A 15659-nucleotide genomic window follows, 5' to 3' on the forward strand; every position below is an offset into this window, starting at 1 on the left:
AAAAATGTTTGGGACTGCCACATACAGGCACTCAATCTATTCCATTTTACTGGAGGGCCACCTACCTGCTCCTCTGGTTTGAAAAATGTTTGGGACTGCCACATACAGGCACTATCCAAATTAAATTGTCTCCATAGCAGCCTCCACACGTTGTCTCCATTGCTACCTCCAAAAGTCGTCCATATAGCTGCCTCCATACATCGTCCCTTTATCAAACGAGGTGTGTCAGGCAGAAATTTGGGTTGTTTTCATGGATTCCACATCAAAGTTGTTAACTTTGTCGCCACCCTGCTGTGTTATCCACAAAATATACTGGCAAACTTTTACCATTTAGGGATATTATTTCAGCGCTTCTTGCGCAGCTGTTTACATTCCCCTCACCCGCCATATCCTAAACTTATAAGAACGCTACTACACTTGATCTTATACAAAAGGTTCTTAGAAGTGCTGTTTGGGGAGTAGCCTATAGACAGGGGCTTGGATTGGCGAAAACTCGCCTGGCAGCGGAGCGCCAGCTCCATGCCAAGATCCAACTAACATAGTTTTAACTGCAGCACCTTTAATCTACTACTAGTTCACTGCCTCCATACATGGTCCCCTTATCAAACGAGCTGTGTCAGGCAGAATTTTGGGTTGTTTTCATGGCTTCCATGTTAACTTTGTCACCACCCTGCTGTGTAATCCACAAAATATACTGGCAAACTTTTATCATGTACCGATATTATTTGAGCGCTTCTTGCTCACCTCCTTTGGTTCCTCTCTGCCACCCATTGGTTTGAAGCCTGAGTCCATTTAGGGTATGTCGCCATGCCACTCTCTAGCCTGCTGCCGCTGCCTCTGCATGCCGTCCCCTATAGTGTCAGGGTCAATTATTGGATGTTTTAGATGCTATCTAGCTTCATTCTGTCACTCTGTCATGGCCATGCTGTTGCCCATAGTTTTGGCATAATGGTGCGATTATGCAGCCTCAGAGGCATCCATGCATGCTGCCCCTGCTGTTTCCTGTCCATTTCCGTGGTGTTTCCATCCTTTTCTGAGGTTCCCAGGTGTTTGGCCAAGCTTCCCTGTGCAGAGCCTTGGTCCCCTTGAAAAATGCTCGAGTCTCCCATTGACTTCAATGGGGTTCGTTATTCGAGACGAGCACTCGAGCATCGGGAAAAGTTCGTCTCGAATAACGAGTACCCGAGCATTTTAGTGTTCGCTCATCTCTATCCATAACCTTTATTTTTTTACCTTATTTTATACTTTTTCTCCCTCCTGCTTCATCTAATTAAATCAAGTACTTTGTTAAGCAGGATGGGAACCTATTGACCTCATTACCGCAAGAGGGTCACAAGTGCGGCCTACCAGGTGCCATCGCTGCTTTCAGATAAATTTCACGGCAATCCCCGGCTTAACCTTTTAAGAAAAATAAGCAGCCGAACCGAGATCTAAAAAGTTTATCTGAGTTATTTGATGCAGAACAAAGAAACAAACATTACAGGGTGAAAAAAACATAAAAAATAATGAAGAATTGAATTTAACATAGAACAGAACTGGATGGAGGAGATAAAATTGACAAATGCATTTTAGACATTGGAATGGCCGGTAGAAAGCTGCATCGGCTTAGGAGAATATACAGCGTCTCGAGGAGGAAATTATAATAAACATTCAGGGATTTTCCAACTAATGGGATTTATTTTTGGTAAAATAAAATTTTTCACAGTAATTTGCTGGTTTGATTATAAGTTGTTAAGGATGTGAATATAGACTATGCGAGATCCGGAAATATACAGAATACATGCGGTCCCCTATTTAAGGACACCTGACTTACAGACGACCCCTAGTTGCAGACGGACCCCTCTGCCCACTGTGAGCTCTAGTGAAGCTCTCTGGATGTTACTATTGTCCCAGACTGCAGTGATCAGCTGTAAGGTGTCTGTAATGAAGCTTTATTGCTAATCCTTGGTCCCATAACAGCAAAAAAATTTGAAACTCCAATTGTCATTGGGGCAAAAAAAATTGTGTCTGGAACTGCAATTATAAAGTATACAGTTCCGACTTACATACAAATTCAACTTAAGAACAAACCTACAGAACCTATTTTGTATGTAACCCGGGGACTGCCTGTAGTTACAGAATCTGTCCTGGGTCAGGGGCTAAGGTTATAAGGGCATTCGGAGGAAATATGGGGAGGGTGTTGTAATCCCCAAACACTTTTCCTTTATCAATTTTTAAATGTTTCTTACAATTTGACGGAAATATATTACAAACTCAGCCATTCTTCTGTCTCACTGTCCCATGTCTCATTGTCTGCAGTAGGAGCTTCCCCCCCGTGCCTAAGATATTGTGGTTTTCCCCTGTCCACAGCATAAGAATTAACATGCAGATTGTTAGGAGTCCCAATAATGACAAGAATGGGTCCCCGAACACCAAAATTAATGGAGTTTCATTGCAAATGCTTCAGCCACCTTTACAATTCCTGTGCAGCCGTCCTACCCCTACTGATCACACAGTTATTCCCTGTGGATAGAAAATAATATTGGCCCCACTAATTTGAAGGGTGAGCTGCTCCGCAGGACTTTTTGTCATCCTTGATGACTTGAATGGACATTTGTGGGTAGTCTCAACCACCTCTCCATTGCGGTCAGCAGTAAGAAGGGGGCAACTCAGCTCTCAAGAAAGGTGTGAGTGCCAAAGCTGGGTATTAATAAAACATCCTGTAGACCATATTGGAATACATCTATAAAGAGGTTGTCCATGACAGGGGATAACAGCTGGTCGGTGAAGGCCTGTCTGCTGGGACCTCAACTAATTACAAGAACGAGACCATAATCCAGAGAATTGAGGTCTTGTTCTCACTGGTGGGTGGAGCTGCAGGATGAGCATGTGTTCTTCCACTTCATTCAACTGTATGGGACTGCCGAAGACAGCCAAGTGCTGTTCTCAGCAATTTCATGCAAGTGAATGGAGCAGAAGGACGGAGGCTCATCTTGCTGCTCCGTCCATTATTGAGAACGGGACCCCTATTCTCTGGATTGCCGAGGTTCCTTTTCTTGTGATCACTGAGGGTTCCAGCAGTCGGACCCTCACCAAACAGGGGCTATTAGCTTCCATTTAATTGTATGAAACTTGGAGACAGCAATTTCCATCAGCCTTATACAATTGAATGGAGCAGCAGGATGGATGCTTGTCTTGCTGCTCCACCCATTAGTGAGAACGGGGCCCCCCTTTCTCTGGATTGCCAAAGGTCTCTTTTCTTGAGATTAGTGAGGGTCCCAGCTGTTGGACCCTCACCAACCAAGGCTCCTTAGCTCCATACACGTCAATCCTAGAGGTGACCTATTGCACCATAGCCACTGGTATATTTTTTCACTATTATATTACTATTTTTTTCCATTTTTGCCCCGGAGGAATCGGATCAGATCTCCCCATACCCTATTTGGACTATATTTCTATTAAAAACAGCATCCGAGGCTGAAGTGCCCCATGAGGACAACTTTTTGAACACTGATACATATTTTTACGCAGTCACTCTTCATTATATCACAAAGTGCCACCTAGACAAATACTAAAACTTATTTGTCAAAAACCAGCCTCATGCAGATTTGAAAAAAAAAATCAAGTCTAAAATTACTTGTGCTCCTATGGGTTTAATAATATTCTTCAGCACAAAGTGGCATGAAGGCGCGCACATCAGCGTGTCAAAGGCTAGATTTTATTCCTTCACTCTTTTCAGCTTATCATCATCTTCTATTTATTTGCAGACTTGTCATTAAATTGGAAATAACATGAAATTTCAAGCTTTGTGAAAGAAACTCACCTAAAAGCCAAAGTCCAAAATTACAGCGCATTAGTAAATACCCCCCTGCGCTTGGAAGAGACGGGCATGATTTAATCTGGAGGAGAGCGGCGAAGGAAAATCATTCAGTTACACACTGATTTAAATCTCGAGTGACGATTATTTCAATTGCTTATTTACGGCAGATTTGCTGACATTTCACAGAGTTACAGCAGTTTAAGACCTAAGTACAAGCAATTTTCCATAACAAGTTTTCTCTCCGCAGCGTCTGTGAAATATCGTACGGTGCAGATGTTTTATAATTTTTTTTCACAAAAAAAATGAATAATTCTGCGTTACTTGGTTTACCCACTTACAACACTAGGGGCGCTATTACGCTAATGTTATCGCTCGCTGTTACTATTCACAATTTTTCAATAATCGCCAAGCCTCAAATGGTTCTGGAACCTGAAACAATGGCAGGTCTAGATGTAGACCTGAAATTAATGGATTATTGCAAGCGTTAATGGTGGGTACCATTAGATTAGGGTATAAGTGTTTGATGTCTGGAGGTCCGACCAATGGGGGAAAAATCAATATTCCTAACTCTACCACCAATGTCGATATCACATTGACATATATATGTTTTTTCCATCTATGGAAAACATAAAAGTCTGAATCCTCTCTATTTTGGCTACCCATGCCCTACAAGGACCTGATGAAAGGAATAGTTCTTTCCCGAAACGCGTAGTCTCACGTAAATTTGAAAATAAAGATGTTCCCGTAATCTTTACCACTACCTTTGCCTGAGTAGTCAACTGGTATATATACTTAGTTGTTTTTGTGTAGCTAACTATCCTTACATACCAGTAGATGCTTAAACCCATATCCGTTAGACGAGACAGAAGCTGCCCACTCAAGAGTGAGACTCGCCCTTCCCTAAGTCAACAACCTCAGAACGAAATACACAGTGCGCTGTGTGAGATACGTTTTTCTCCTTTATCGGAATGAAAGAGAAGGTGTCACACTATGGATTGAGTAGTAGTCCTACTTGAGTACTACAGCCCCATTCACTTCCCGTTGTCATGATCGAAAGAGATCCCAATAGTTAGACCCCAACTATGTTTACAAAAACTCCTTTAAGAAGGCTCAGATGGGTTGAATACCACCAACTGTGGTTGTGGATGTTTTCATGGTTTTATTTGTAAAACTTTTAAGAGGGACTACCGGCTATCCTTAAAGTGGACTTTTATCCTCCTGATCAAAACAGGTCCTCCTTCCATACCCAGTATTTCCGACTTCCAACATCGGCCTATCCCATGAGCTGTGCTAGAAGTACCACCGGAGCACAGGATGAAAACTCAGTGCTACAAGGCAGCTATGAAGGACTTGCAATCCCATGTTCTGTTGATTGTGAGTCTCCTGCCAGATGGACCCCAGGATCAGACATCTAGCGGGTTATCTATGATACACAATACCAGCATATAATGTTCCCAATGTCCGTCAGATATATCAGGGGGCTCCAGCCCTGCCTGACGTACAATTACACTTTAATCTGTGCCTGATGAGTCCCATAGTTCGTGCCCTCCTTCACATTCCTCCGTGCCAAGTGGGCATGAAGGGTGTGCAAAAGGGGAAATCATTAATTCAGTCCTCGAAGGCCAAAAAACTATTCTCATAGATAGTAAAGGGGAGTGCCGACAATAGCTGATCACCGTGCAAAGCAATTTCCAACACTGCCTTAGTATTCAAAGAAGTGGCAGAACATATGGTCAACCTACCGCTCCTTTAATTGGTCAGAATGGGACCCCCGTGCTCGTGTTGGGGGTTGTTCCAGTCATTTGTCAATATGGAGCAACAATCAAAATTGTTGCAAGTATTTTAAAAAGATCAGATGATATAAAGACTAGAGATGAGCGAACATGCTCGTCCGAGCTTGATGCTCGGTCGAGCATTAGGGTACTCGAGACGGCTCGTTGCTCGGACGAGTATTTCCCCTGCTCGAGATCGAGCATTTAATTAAAAAAAACACAGTGAAGAACAATGAAGAATAGAATAAAAACAGTGAACACAGGATCATTTAAGATAAAAACACAGTGCAGAACACAGTGCAGAATAGATTACAGATGTTCGGCACATCTGCTTACTTGTCGGGAGATACGCGCGGAACGGCGCGAACAAAATAGCATGTGAAGAACAATATATATGTGTGAAGAACACATTGCAGATGTATTTAAACATCTGCAATGTGTTCTTCACACACATATATATTGTTCTTCACATGCTATTTTGTTCGCGCCGTTCCGCGCGTATCTCCCGACAAGTAAGCAGATGTGCCGAACATCTGTAATCTATTCTGCACTGTGTTCTGCACTGTGTTTTTATCTTAAATGATCCTGTGTTCACTGTGTTCACTGTGTTCACTGTTTTTATTCTATTCTTCACTGTTCTTTACATCTGCTAACTTGTCGGGAGATAATATACGCGCGGAACAGTGAAGAATAGATCGCAGATGTTTGCAAATTATCAGAAGACATTATTTTTCAATTAAATAACACATTTTATTCCTGAACCATGGTCCCTTTGAAAAATGCTCGGGTCTCCCATTGACTTCAATGGGGCTCGTTACTCGAAACGAGCACTCGAGCATCTGGAAATGTTCGGCTCGAGTAACGAGCACCCGAGCATTTTAGTGCTCGCTCATCTCTAATAAAGACCTTTTGAAAATTCTACATTGAAAGATGGGTATAGTTAAATTGGATAGGTAGGTAGTTATTTCACTGGAAACATACTGTTTGTGTATTACCTACAATAATATAACCTGTGTTTATGTGTCTTTGTGTTTCACTTGTCAGTCGTCTGTGTGAACATGCACGTAGCTTGCTGGCTGATTTCGAGTTGTTTGCACCACACCCTCCTCCTCCTGTAACAGTTAATGTTTTGATTGACAGACCTGTGCTCCAATCTCCTGGGGTAGTCTCCTGAAAGTTTTTGGTGCTCATTCAGTCCAGTGCTGGGTTTAGTTTTGCTTCACCTGCTTCCTACTCCATTAGTTTCTCAGTTTGCTGCTCTTTTTATTTAGCTGTTCTTTTGGTTTTCCGATTTTTTTTTTTTTTTTTGCTATTATCCTGCGACTATACCTTGTATCCGTTTTTTTTGTGCATTATCTGCCATCTCTGATGTGACCTGGAACTCTGACCATGTCTTTTTGTGTTTTCTGTTTGTTTTTCTCTTGTTTAATGTTTAATGTACAGTAACCTATGGAGGGATTGTCTTCGTGGTTGTCCCTTATTGCTTAAGGATACGCAGAGGCATGTAGGCAGGAGACAGTTTTAGGGGTCACTGTACTGTCTGCCCTTCCCGAGTCCAGACCCCTCATTACATATAGCTTCCTTCATACAAAAAAAATCTAATAATATTAATTAGCAAAAAAAGGTTAAAAAAATTCTCATGTGGTTTTCAATTCAGTAATAACAATGGGTTCAACAATGTAATGGCTACCTGTGTTCAGTACCACCATCTTGTCTTTGTTAAGTTGTCCTGCTCTTTGTTTAAACTACTCATATTTGTGGGGTGGAAATTTTGTGAGATGTAGCGGTAGATCATGTGGATGAGTTGTAAAGAATTGTGAAAATAACATAACAGAACTTGTATCACATGTGTTTCGTGTGATTATTCTCTTCCAGGGCCTGGTTTACACCATCTTTGAAGACACGTTGGCCATGGCGCTGGTTTCAGATGGAGCAGAATGTATCGCCATATCTAAGGAGTTCTTTAAAAAACAGATGAGTGAAGAATACATCCATAAATTAGCAAGACTGGTGAGTAAGGTCCTGTTGACCGTTTACAGTTAATGTGAAGGCATCTAACTAGAGATGAGCGAACATACTCGTCCGAGCTTGATGCTCGTTCGAGCATTAGCGTACTCGAAACTGCTCATTGCTCGGACGAATACTTTGCCCGCTCGAGAAAATGGCATCTCCCGCCGTTTTGCTTTTTGGCGGCCAGAAACAGAGCCAATCACAAGCCAGGAGACTCTGCACTCCACCCAGCATGACGTGGTACCCTTACACGTCGATAGCAGTGGTTGGCTGGCCAGATCAGGTGACCCTGGAATAGACTAGCCCCTGCCTGCGCTGCTCGGATCATTCTGTGTCTGGATGCCGCTAGGGAGAGAGCTGCTGCTGGTCAGGGAAAGCGTTAGGGTGTTCTATTAGAATAGTGTTAGGCAGGAGTGATTCTACAAGAACCCAACAGCCCTTCTTAGGGCTACAAAAACGTTATACATTTTTTTTTTAATTTGCTTGTGGCTGGGCTTGCTGGCACTAGTAGTGCAGCTAGTACCATATTGTGAGGAATTTGCAGGGGGACTTGCTACCGTTGTGTTTAGCTCTTAGTGACACACATATCCACCTCAAACACCAAAGTGGGACAATTTATTAGGGGTTTGATTTCAATTAGGCACAGTCTGCCAGTTTCTTTTTATTTTACGTTTATTTTTTGATAACTCAGCGTCATCTCATCTGGCATATTAGTGTGCTTTCATAGTTGGCTAGAAAATAGCCATAGGAGAATCCAAACGGCTTACTTAGGCCTACAATAGCGTTATATATTTTATTTCTGGTTGATCTGCTGGTGGCTGGCCTTGCTGTAGGGCTTCTACTACCATATTGTGAGGAATTTGCAGTGAGACTTGCGACCGTTGTGTTTAGCGCTTAGTGACGCACATATCCATCGCAAAGACCGAAGTGGGACAATTTATTAGGGGTTTGATTGAAATTAGGCACGGTCTGCCATTTACTTTTTATTTTACGTTTATTTTTTCATAACTCAGCGTCATCTCATCTGGCATAGCAGTGTGCTTTCATACTTGGCTAGAAAATAGCCATAGCAATAGGATAGCATCGTTTGGTTTTAAAAACTAAAAAACACAAAAAACAAAACAAAAAAAAAAACACAAAAAAAAAGTAAAAAAAAAATTAAAGTTATAACTTTCATTTTCAAAATGTTTAACCCGAGGGCTAGGGGTAGAGGACGAGGGCGGGGACGTGGGCGTCCAACTACTGCAGGGGTCAGAGGCCGTGGTCCTGGGCGGGGTGAGACACCACCTGCTGATGAGGGAGCAGGGGAATGCCGCAGAGCTACACTCCCTAGGTTCATGTCTGAAGTTACTGGGACTCGTGGTAGAGCACTGTTGAGGCCAGAACAGTGCGAACAGGTGATGTCGTGGATTGCCGACAATGCTTCGAGCAATTTGTCCACCAGTCAGTCTTCCACGCAGTCCACCCATGTCACCGAAATCGGCACTCCTCCAGCTCCTGCACCTCAGCCTCCTCCCCCCACAGTCTGCCCCCTCCCAGGAAAATTTGGCATTTGAACCGGCATACTCTGAGGAACTGTTTTCTGGACCCTTCCCACAGTCACAAACCACTTGTCCGGTTGCTGCTGAGCAATTTTCCGATGCCCAGGTTTTCCACCAGTCGCAGTCTGTGGGTGATGATGACCTTCTTGACGTAGTGGAAGAAGTGTGTAAAGAGGTGTCCGACGATGAGGAGACACGGTTGTCAGACAGTGGTGAAGTTGTTGTCAGGGCAGGAAGTCCGAGGGGGGAGCAGACTGAGGGATCGGAGGATGATGAGGTGACAGACCCAAGCTGGGTTGAGAGGCCGGGTGAACGCAGTGCTTCTGAGACGGAGGAGAGTCCTCGACCAGAACAGGTTGGAAGAGGCAGTGGTGGGGCCAGACGGAGAGGCAGGGCCAGAGCTGGTGCATCAGCGCCAAATGTGTCACGTAGTGAAGCTCCCGTGGCGAGGGCTCCCGCGGCGAGGGCTAGATTTTCAGAAGTCTGGAGGTTCTTTAAGGAAACACCGGATGACCGACGGACTGTGGTGTGCAACCTTTGCCAAACCAGGATCAGCAGGGGTTCCACCACTACTAGCTTAACTACCACCAGTATGCGCAGGCATATGAATGCTAAACACCCCACTCAGTGGCACCAAGCCCGTTCACCTCCGGCCGTGCACACCACTGCTCCTTCCCCTGTGTCAGCTGATAGTCAGCCCCCTGCCCAGGACCCTGGCCCAAAAACCCCATCATCGCCTCCACGATCCTCCACAGCATCCACCAGCGTTCAGCTCTCCATACCCCAGACGCTGGAGCGCAAAAGGAAATATAGTGCAACCCACCCGCACGCCCAAGCCCTCAATGTCCACATCTCCAGATTGCTTAGCCTGGAGATGCTGCCCTATAGGCTCGTAGAGACCGAGGCCTTTCGCAACCTCATGGCGGCGGCCGCCCCTCGGTATTCGGTCCCCAGCCGCCACTACTTTTCCCGATGTGCCGTCCCAGCCCTGCACCAGCACGTGTCAGACAACATCATCCGTGCCCTGACCAACGCCGTTTCTGAAAAGGTCCACCTGACCACGGACACGTGGACGAGTGCTGCCGGGCAGGGCCACTATATATCGCTGACGGCACATTGGGTTAACTTGGTGGAGGCTGGGACCGAGTCTGACCCTGCGGCTGGTCATATACTGCCGACGCCGAGGATTGCAGGGCCTACCTCGGTTCAGGTCTTTCAGGCCTACTATGCCTCCTCCTCCTCCCACCCCTCCTCCACCTCCTCCTCCGAACTACCATCCGTGGGCATGGCGCCATCAGTCGCTAAGCGACAGCAGGCGGTGCTCAAACTGCTGAGCCTAGGCGATAAAAGGCACACCGCCCAAGAACTATTACAGGGCATCACGGCGCAGACTGATCTGTGGCTGGCACCGCTGAACCTGAAGCCAGGCATGGTTGTGTGTGACAACGGCCGTAACCTGGTGGTGGCTCTGCAACTCGGCAGACTGACACATGTGCCATGCCTGGCCCATGTGTTAAATCTGATAGTTCAGCGGTTCCTCAAGACATACCCCAATCTGTCTGATTTGCTCACGAAGGTGCGCCGCATCTGTGCGCATTTCAGGAAGTCCAGCACAGATGCTGCCACTCTCAGGGCAGCGCAGCGCCGCCTCCAACTGCCCGCTCACCGACTGTTGTGCGACGTGCCCACGAGGTGGAATTCATCATTAACCATGTTATCCAGAGTTTACCAGCAGCGCAGAGCGATTGTAGACTGCCAGATGTCAACTTCCACCAGAACTGGTAGTCAGGTCAGTCAGCTTCCTCAAGTCTACAATGAGGAGTGGACGTGGATGTCTGATATCTGTCAGGTGCTGAGTAACTTCGAGGAGTCAACACAGATGGTCAGTGGCGATGCCGCCATAATCAGCCTCACCATCCCGCTGCTTGGCCTGTTGAAAAACTCTCTGATTAGCATGAAGTCGGAAGCTTTGCGCTCGTCACAAGAGACGGGGGAAGAAGATTCCCTTGTTGATAGCCAAAGCACCCTCAGGTCTGTTTCTCAGCGCCTATCGGAGGAGGTGGAGGAGGATGAGGAGGAAGAGGAGGAGAATGTTGGCGAGACACAAGAGGGGACCATTGTTGAGTCCTTCACTGTTCAGCGTGTATGGGCAGAAGAAGAGGAGTTGGAGGAGTTGGAGGAGGAGGAAATGGACAGTCAGGCCAGTGAGGGGAGTGAATTCTTGCGCGTTGGTACTCTGGCGCATATGGCAGATTTCATGCAAGGCTGCCTATCCCGTGACCCTCGCGTTCAAAGAATTTATTCCAGCACCGATTACTGGGTATTCACTCTCCTGGACCCACGGTACAAGCAAAAGCTTTCCACTCTCATCCCTGGAGAGGAAAGGAGTGTGAGAATGCATGAATACCAGCAGGCCCTGGTGCACAAGCTGAAACAGTATTTCCCTTCTGACAGCGCTAGTGGCAGAGTGCGTAGTTCTGCGGGACAAGTAGCGAGGGAGAGTAGGCGAGCAGGCAGCGTGTCCAGCACTGGCAAGGGTACGCTTTACAAGGCTTTTGCCAGCTTTATGTCACCCCAGCAAGACACTGTCACCTGTCCCCAGTCTCGGCAGAGTAGGGCTGATCTTTACAGAAAGATAGTGAGGGAGTACGTAGCTGACCATACCATCGTCCTAAATGATCACACAGCTCCCTACAACTACTGGGTTTCAAAGCTGGACATGTGGCACGAACTGGCGCTGTACGCCTTGGAGGTTCTTGCGTGCCCTGCCGCTAGCGTGTTGTCCGAGCGGGTTTTCAGTGCAGCTGGTGGCATCATCACCGATAAGCGTACACGCCTGTCGACTGACAGCGCTGACAGGCTGACGCTTATTAAGATGAATAAAGCCTGGATTTCTCATAATTTCCAATCTCCACCAGGTGAAGGAAGCTCAACCTGAATAATTTATGCACTCCTCCTCCTCATTTTCCTCCTTCTCCTCCTCTTTGTACACTAAAGCAGAGGAAACTGGCTATTTTTTGACAGGGCCCACTGGCTCTAGCTATAGTACTCTATGCATTAAATTTTTCTGGAGGGCCACCTACCCGGTCCTCTGTTTTAAACAATTTTTGGGACTGCCACATACAGGCACTCAATCTATTCAATTTTTCTGGAGGGCCACCTACCTACTCCTCTGGTTTGAAAACTTTTTTGGACTGCCACATACAGGCACTCAATCTATTTCATTTTTCTGGAGGGCCACCTACCTGCTCCTCTGGTTTGAAAACTTTTTTGGACTGCCACATACAGGCAATATCCAAATTAAATTGTCTCCATAGCAGCCTCCACACGTTGTCTCCATTGCTACCTCCAAAAGTCGTCCATATAGCTGCCTCCATACATCGTCCCCTTATCAAACGAGGTGTGTCAGGCAGAAATTTGGGTTGTTTTCATGGATTCCACATCAAAGTTGTTAACTTTGTCGCCACCCTGCTGTGTTATCCACAAAATATACTGGCAAACTTTTATGATTAACCAATATTATTTCAGCGCTTCTTGCGCATCTGTTGATTACACTGCTGTGTAATCCACAAAATATACTGCCAAACTTTTACCATTTACCGATATTATTTCAGCGCTTCTTGCGCATCTGTTTACATTCCCCTCACCCGCCATATCCCAAACTTATAAGAACGCTACTACACTTAACTTGGTGGAGTCTGGGACCGAGTCTGACCCTGGGGCTGGTCATATACTGCCGACGCCGAGGATAGCGGGGCCTACCTCGGTCCAGGTCTCAAAGGCCTACTATACCTCCTCCTCCTCCCACCCCTCCTCCACCTCCTCCTCCTCCGAATTACCATCCGTGGGCATGGCGCCATCAGTCGGTAGCTCTAGGCACAGCAGCAGTGCCGTCGCTAAGCGACAGCAGGCGGTGCTCAAACTGCTGAGCCTAGGCGATAAAAGGCACACCGCCCAAGAGCTATTACAGGGCATTCCACATCAAACTTGTTAACTTTGTCGCCACCCTGCTGTGTAATCCACAAAATATACTGGCAAACTTTTATCATTTACCGATATTATTTCAGCGCTTCTTGCGCATCTGTTTACATTCCCCTCACCCGCCATATCCCAAACTTATAAGAACGCTACTACACTTGATCTTATACAAAAGGTTCTAAGAAGTGCTGTTTGGGGAGTAGCCTAGAGACAGGGGCTTGGATTGGCGAAAGCTCGCCTGGCAGCGGAGCGCCAGCTCCATCCCAAGATCCAACTAACATAGTTTTAACTGCAGCACCTTTAATCCACTACTAGTTCACTGCCTCCATACATGGTCCTCTTATCAAACGAGCTGTGTCAGGCAGAATTTTCAGGTGTTTCACCAGATACATAGTGGAACGCGGCCCATCTGTCGCCGCCATGCTGGAGACCTGAAGTTGCAATCATAGCAGAGCAATATGGATGCCCCATACTGTCGCTCTTAATCATGGAACCATTTCCGTAAAAACAATTAAAAATAGAACCACTATGCTATTCCATTATTCCTAGGTGAAATATTCAAACGAACCTGCCTTTTTTGAAAATTATAATTTTTTCAAAGTACCATTTTGGGTGGGGAGGAGCCGAGAGACAGGGGCTTGGACAGGCGAAAGCTCGCCTGGCAGCGGACCGCCAGCTCCATCCCAAGATTAGGCAGCCTCAGAGGCATCCATGCATGCTGCTTCTGCTGTTTCCCGTCCATTTTGCCTCCACAGCGTCCACCAATGTCTCCATGCGCAACTTTCAACTGTCTATACCCCAGACGCTGGAGCACGAGAGGATATGCAGCACATCATCCCCTTATAAAATGAGCTGTGTCAGGCAGAATTTTCAGGTGTTTCACCAGATACATAGTGGAACTCGGCGCGTCTGTCGCCGCCATGCTGGAGACCTGCAGTTGCAATCATAGAAGCGCAATATGGATGCCCCATACTGTCGCTCTTAATCATGGAAGTCCTCTCCATGGCTGCCTCCAAATGTCGTCCCCTTATCAAACGAGCTGTGTCAGGCTAATTTTTCGGGTCTTTCACCAGATACGTTATGGAACTTGGTCACTACGTCGCCACCATGCTGTGTTATCGACTAAATATACCGTCAACCTTTTGTTCACAGAGGAAATAATTTCAGCGCTTCTTGCTCACCTCCTTTGGTTCCTCTCTGCCACCCATTGGTTTGAAGCCTGAGTCCATTTAGGGTATGTCGCCACGCCACTCTCTAGCCTGCCGCTGCTGCCGCTGCCTCTGCATGCCGTCCCCTATAGTGTCAGGGTCAATTATTGGATGTTTTAGATGCTATCTAGCTTCATTCTGTCACTCTGTCATGGCCATGCTGTTGCCCATAATTTTGGCATAATGGTGCGATTAAGCAGCCTCAGAGGAATCCATGCATGCTGCCCCTGCTGTTTCCTGTCCATTTCCGTGGTGTTTCCATCCTTTTCTGAGGTTTCCAGGTGTTTGGCCAAGCTTCCCTGTGCAGACCCTTGGTCCCCTTGAAAAATGCTCGAGTCTCCCATTGACTTCAATGGGGCTCGTTATTCGAGACGAGCACTCGAGCATCGGGAAAAGTTCGTCTCGAATAACGAGTACCCGAGCATTTTAGTGCTCGCTCATCTCTACATCTAACCCAATTGAGATATATGAAACAATCTTTACTTTGTCATTAATGCCTATTTGTAACAGGACCTATACAAGTCTGTATAGTATGACAAGGTACAACAGATTAGATATGTACAAAATAATCCCCCCATGGGATCTACAAAGTTGTATTGTATTGTATTATATTGTATATTTGCCTTGTTATAGGTTCAATTTAAAATGGGTTTTCCAGGAATTCTTTAAAACCATGTGGGGTCAAGGTTGGCCAACATAAAAAAATATGTATATATACTCGTATATATACCCGAAATTTGTGCTGAAAAACCCTAGCTTATACTCGAGTCTATAAAAAAATTAACACTGTACTCACCTTTCTGATGTCCCCCGTAAGTCCACTTCTGCTTCTGATGCTCCGGTGCCACCTCGGGTCCTTCGGATCCTCTTCGGGTTCTTCCACTCCTCTTCGGCTCCTCTTTGGGAAGTTCTGCTCCTCTCTGGTACCCTTGCGATGCTGGTGGCTCACAAACAATGACGACGGCAAGCGGCTGATGTCATTTTGTGTGCGGGCTCAGCGCGAAGACCCGAAGAGGAGCAAAACATCCCGAAGAGTAGCCAAGGAGGAGCGGAAGAACTGAATAAGACCAAAGGCGCCATTGGAAGCAGAAGAGTACCAAGGGGGGGGGGGGCGTAGGAAAGGTAAGTACAGTGTTAATTTTTTTTTTTACTACAGGGGCTGGCAGGCTGTATACTACAGGGGCTGGCTGGCTATATACTACAGGGGTTGCTGGCTATATATTAAAGGGGGCTGGCAGGCTGTATAATACAGGGGCTGACTGGCAATATGCTAGGGGCTGGTAGGATATATACTACAGGGGGCTGGCAGGCTATATACTACAGGGAGCTGGCAGGCTGTATACTACAGGGG

The 15659-nt window shown here is 46.2% G+C and overlaps 1 protein-coding gene across 1 annotated transcript in view; it reads left to right on the top strand.

Annotated features, from left to right (window-relative positions):
• The window catches only part of LOC140117395 (cyclic nucleotide-binding domain-containing protein 2-like), a 230367-nt gene that overhangs the window by 200087 nt on the left and 14621 nt on the right, over window positions 1-15659 (top strand). Inside the window, exon 14 of the mRNA XM_072134100.1 lies at window positions 7447-7581. Coding sequence (XP_071990201.1) covers window positions 7447-7581 — 135 coding nt within the window. The remainder of the gene's footprint in view (window positions 1-7446; window positions 7582-15659) is intronic.

Source organism: Engystomops pustulosus, chromosome 2 (assembly GCF_040894005.1).
Source record: "Engystomops pustulosus chromosome 2, aEngPut4.maternal, whole genome shotgun sequence".
NCBI classification, from domain to species: domain Eukaryota; kingdom Metazoa; phylum Chordata; class Amphibia; order Anura; family Leptodactylidae; genus Engystomops; species Engystomops pustulosus.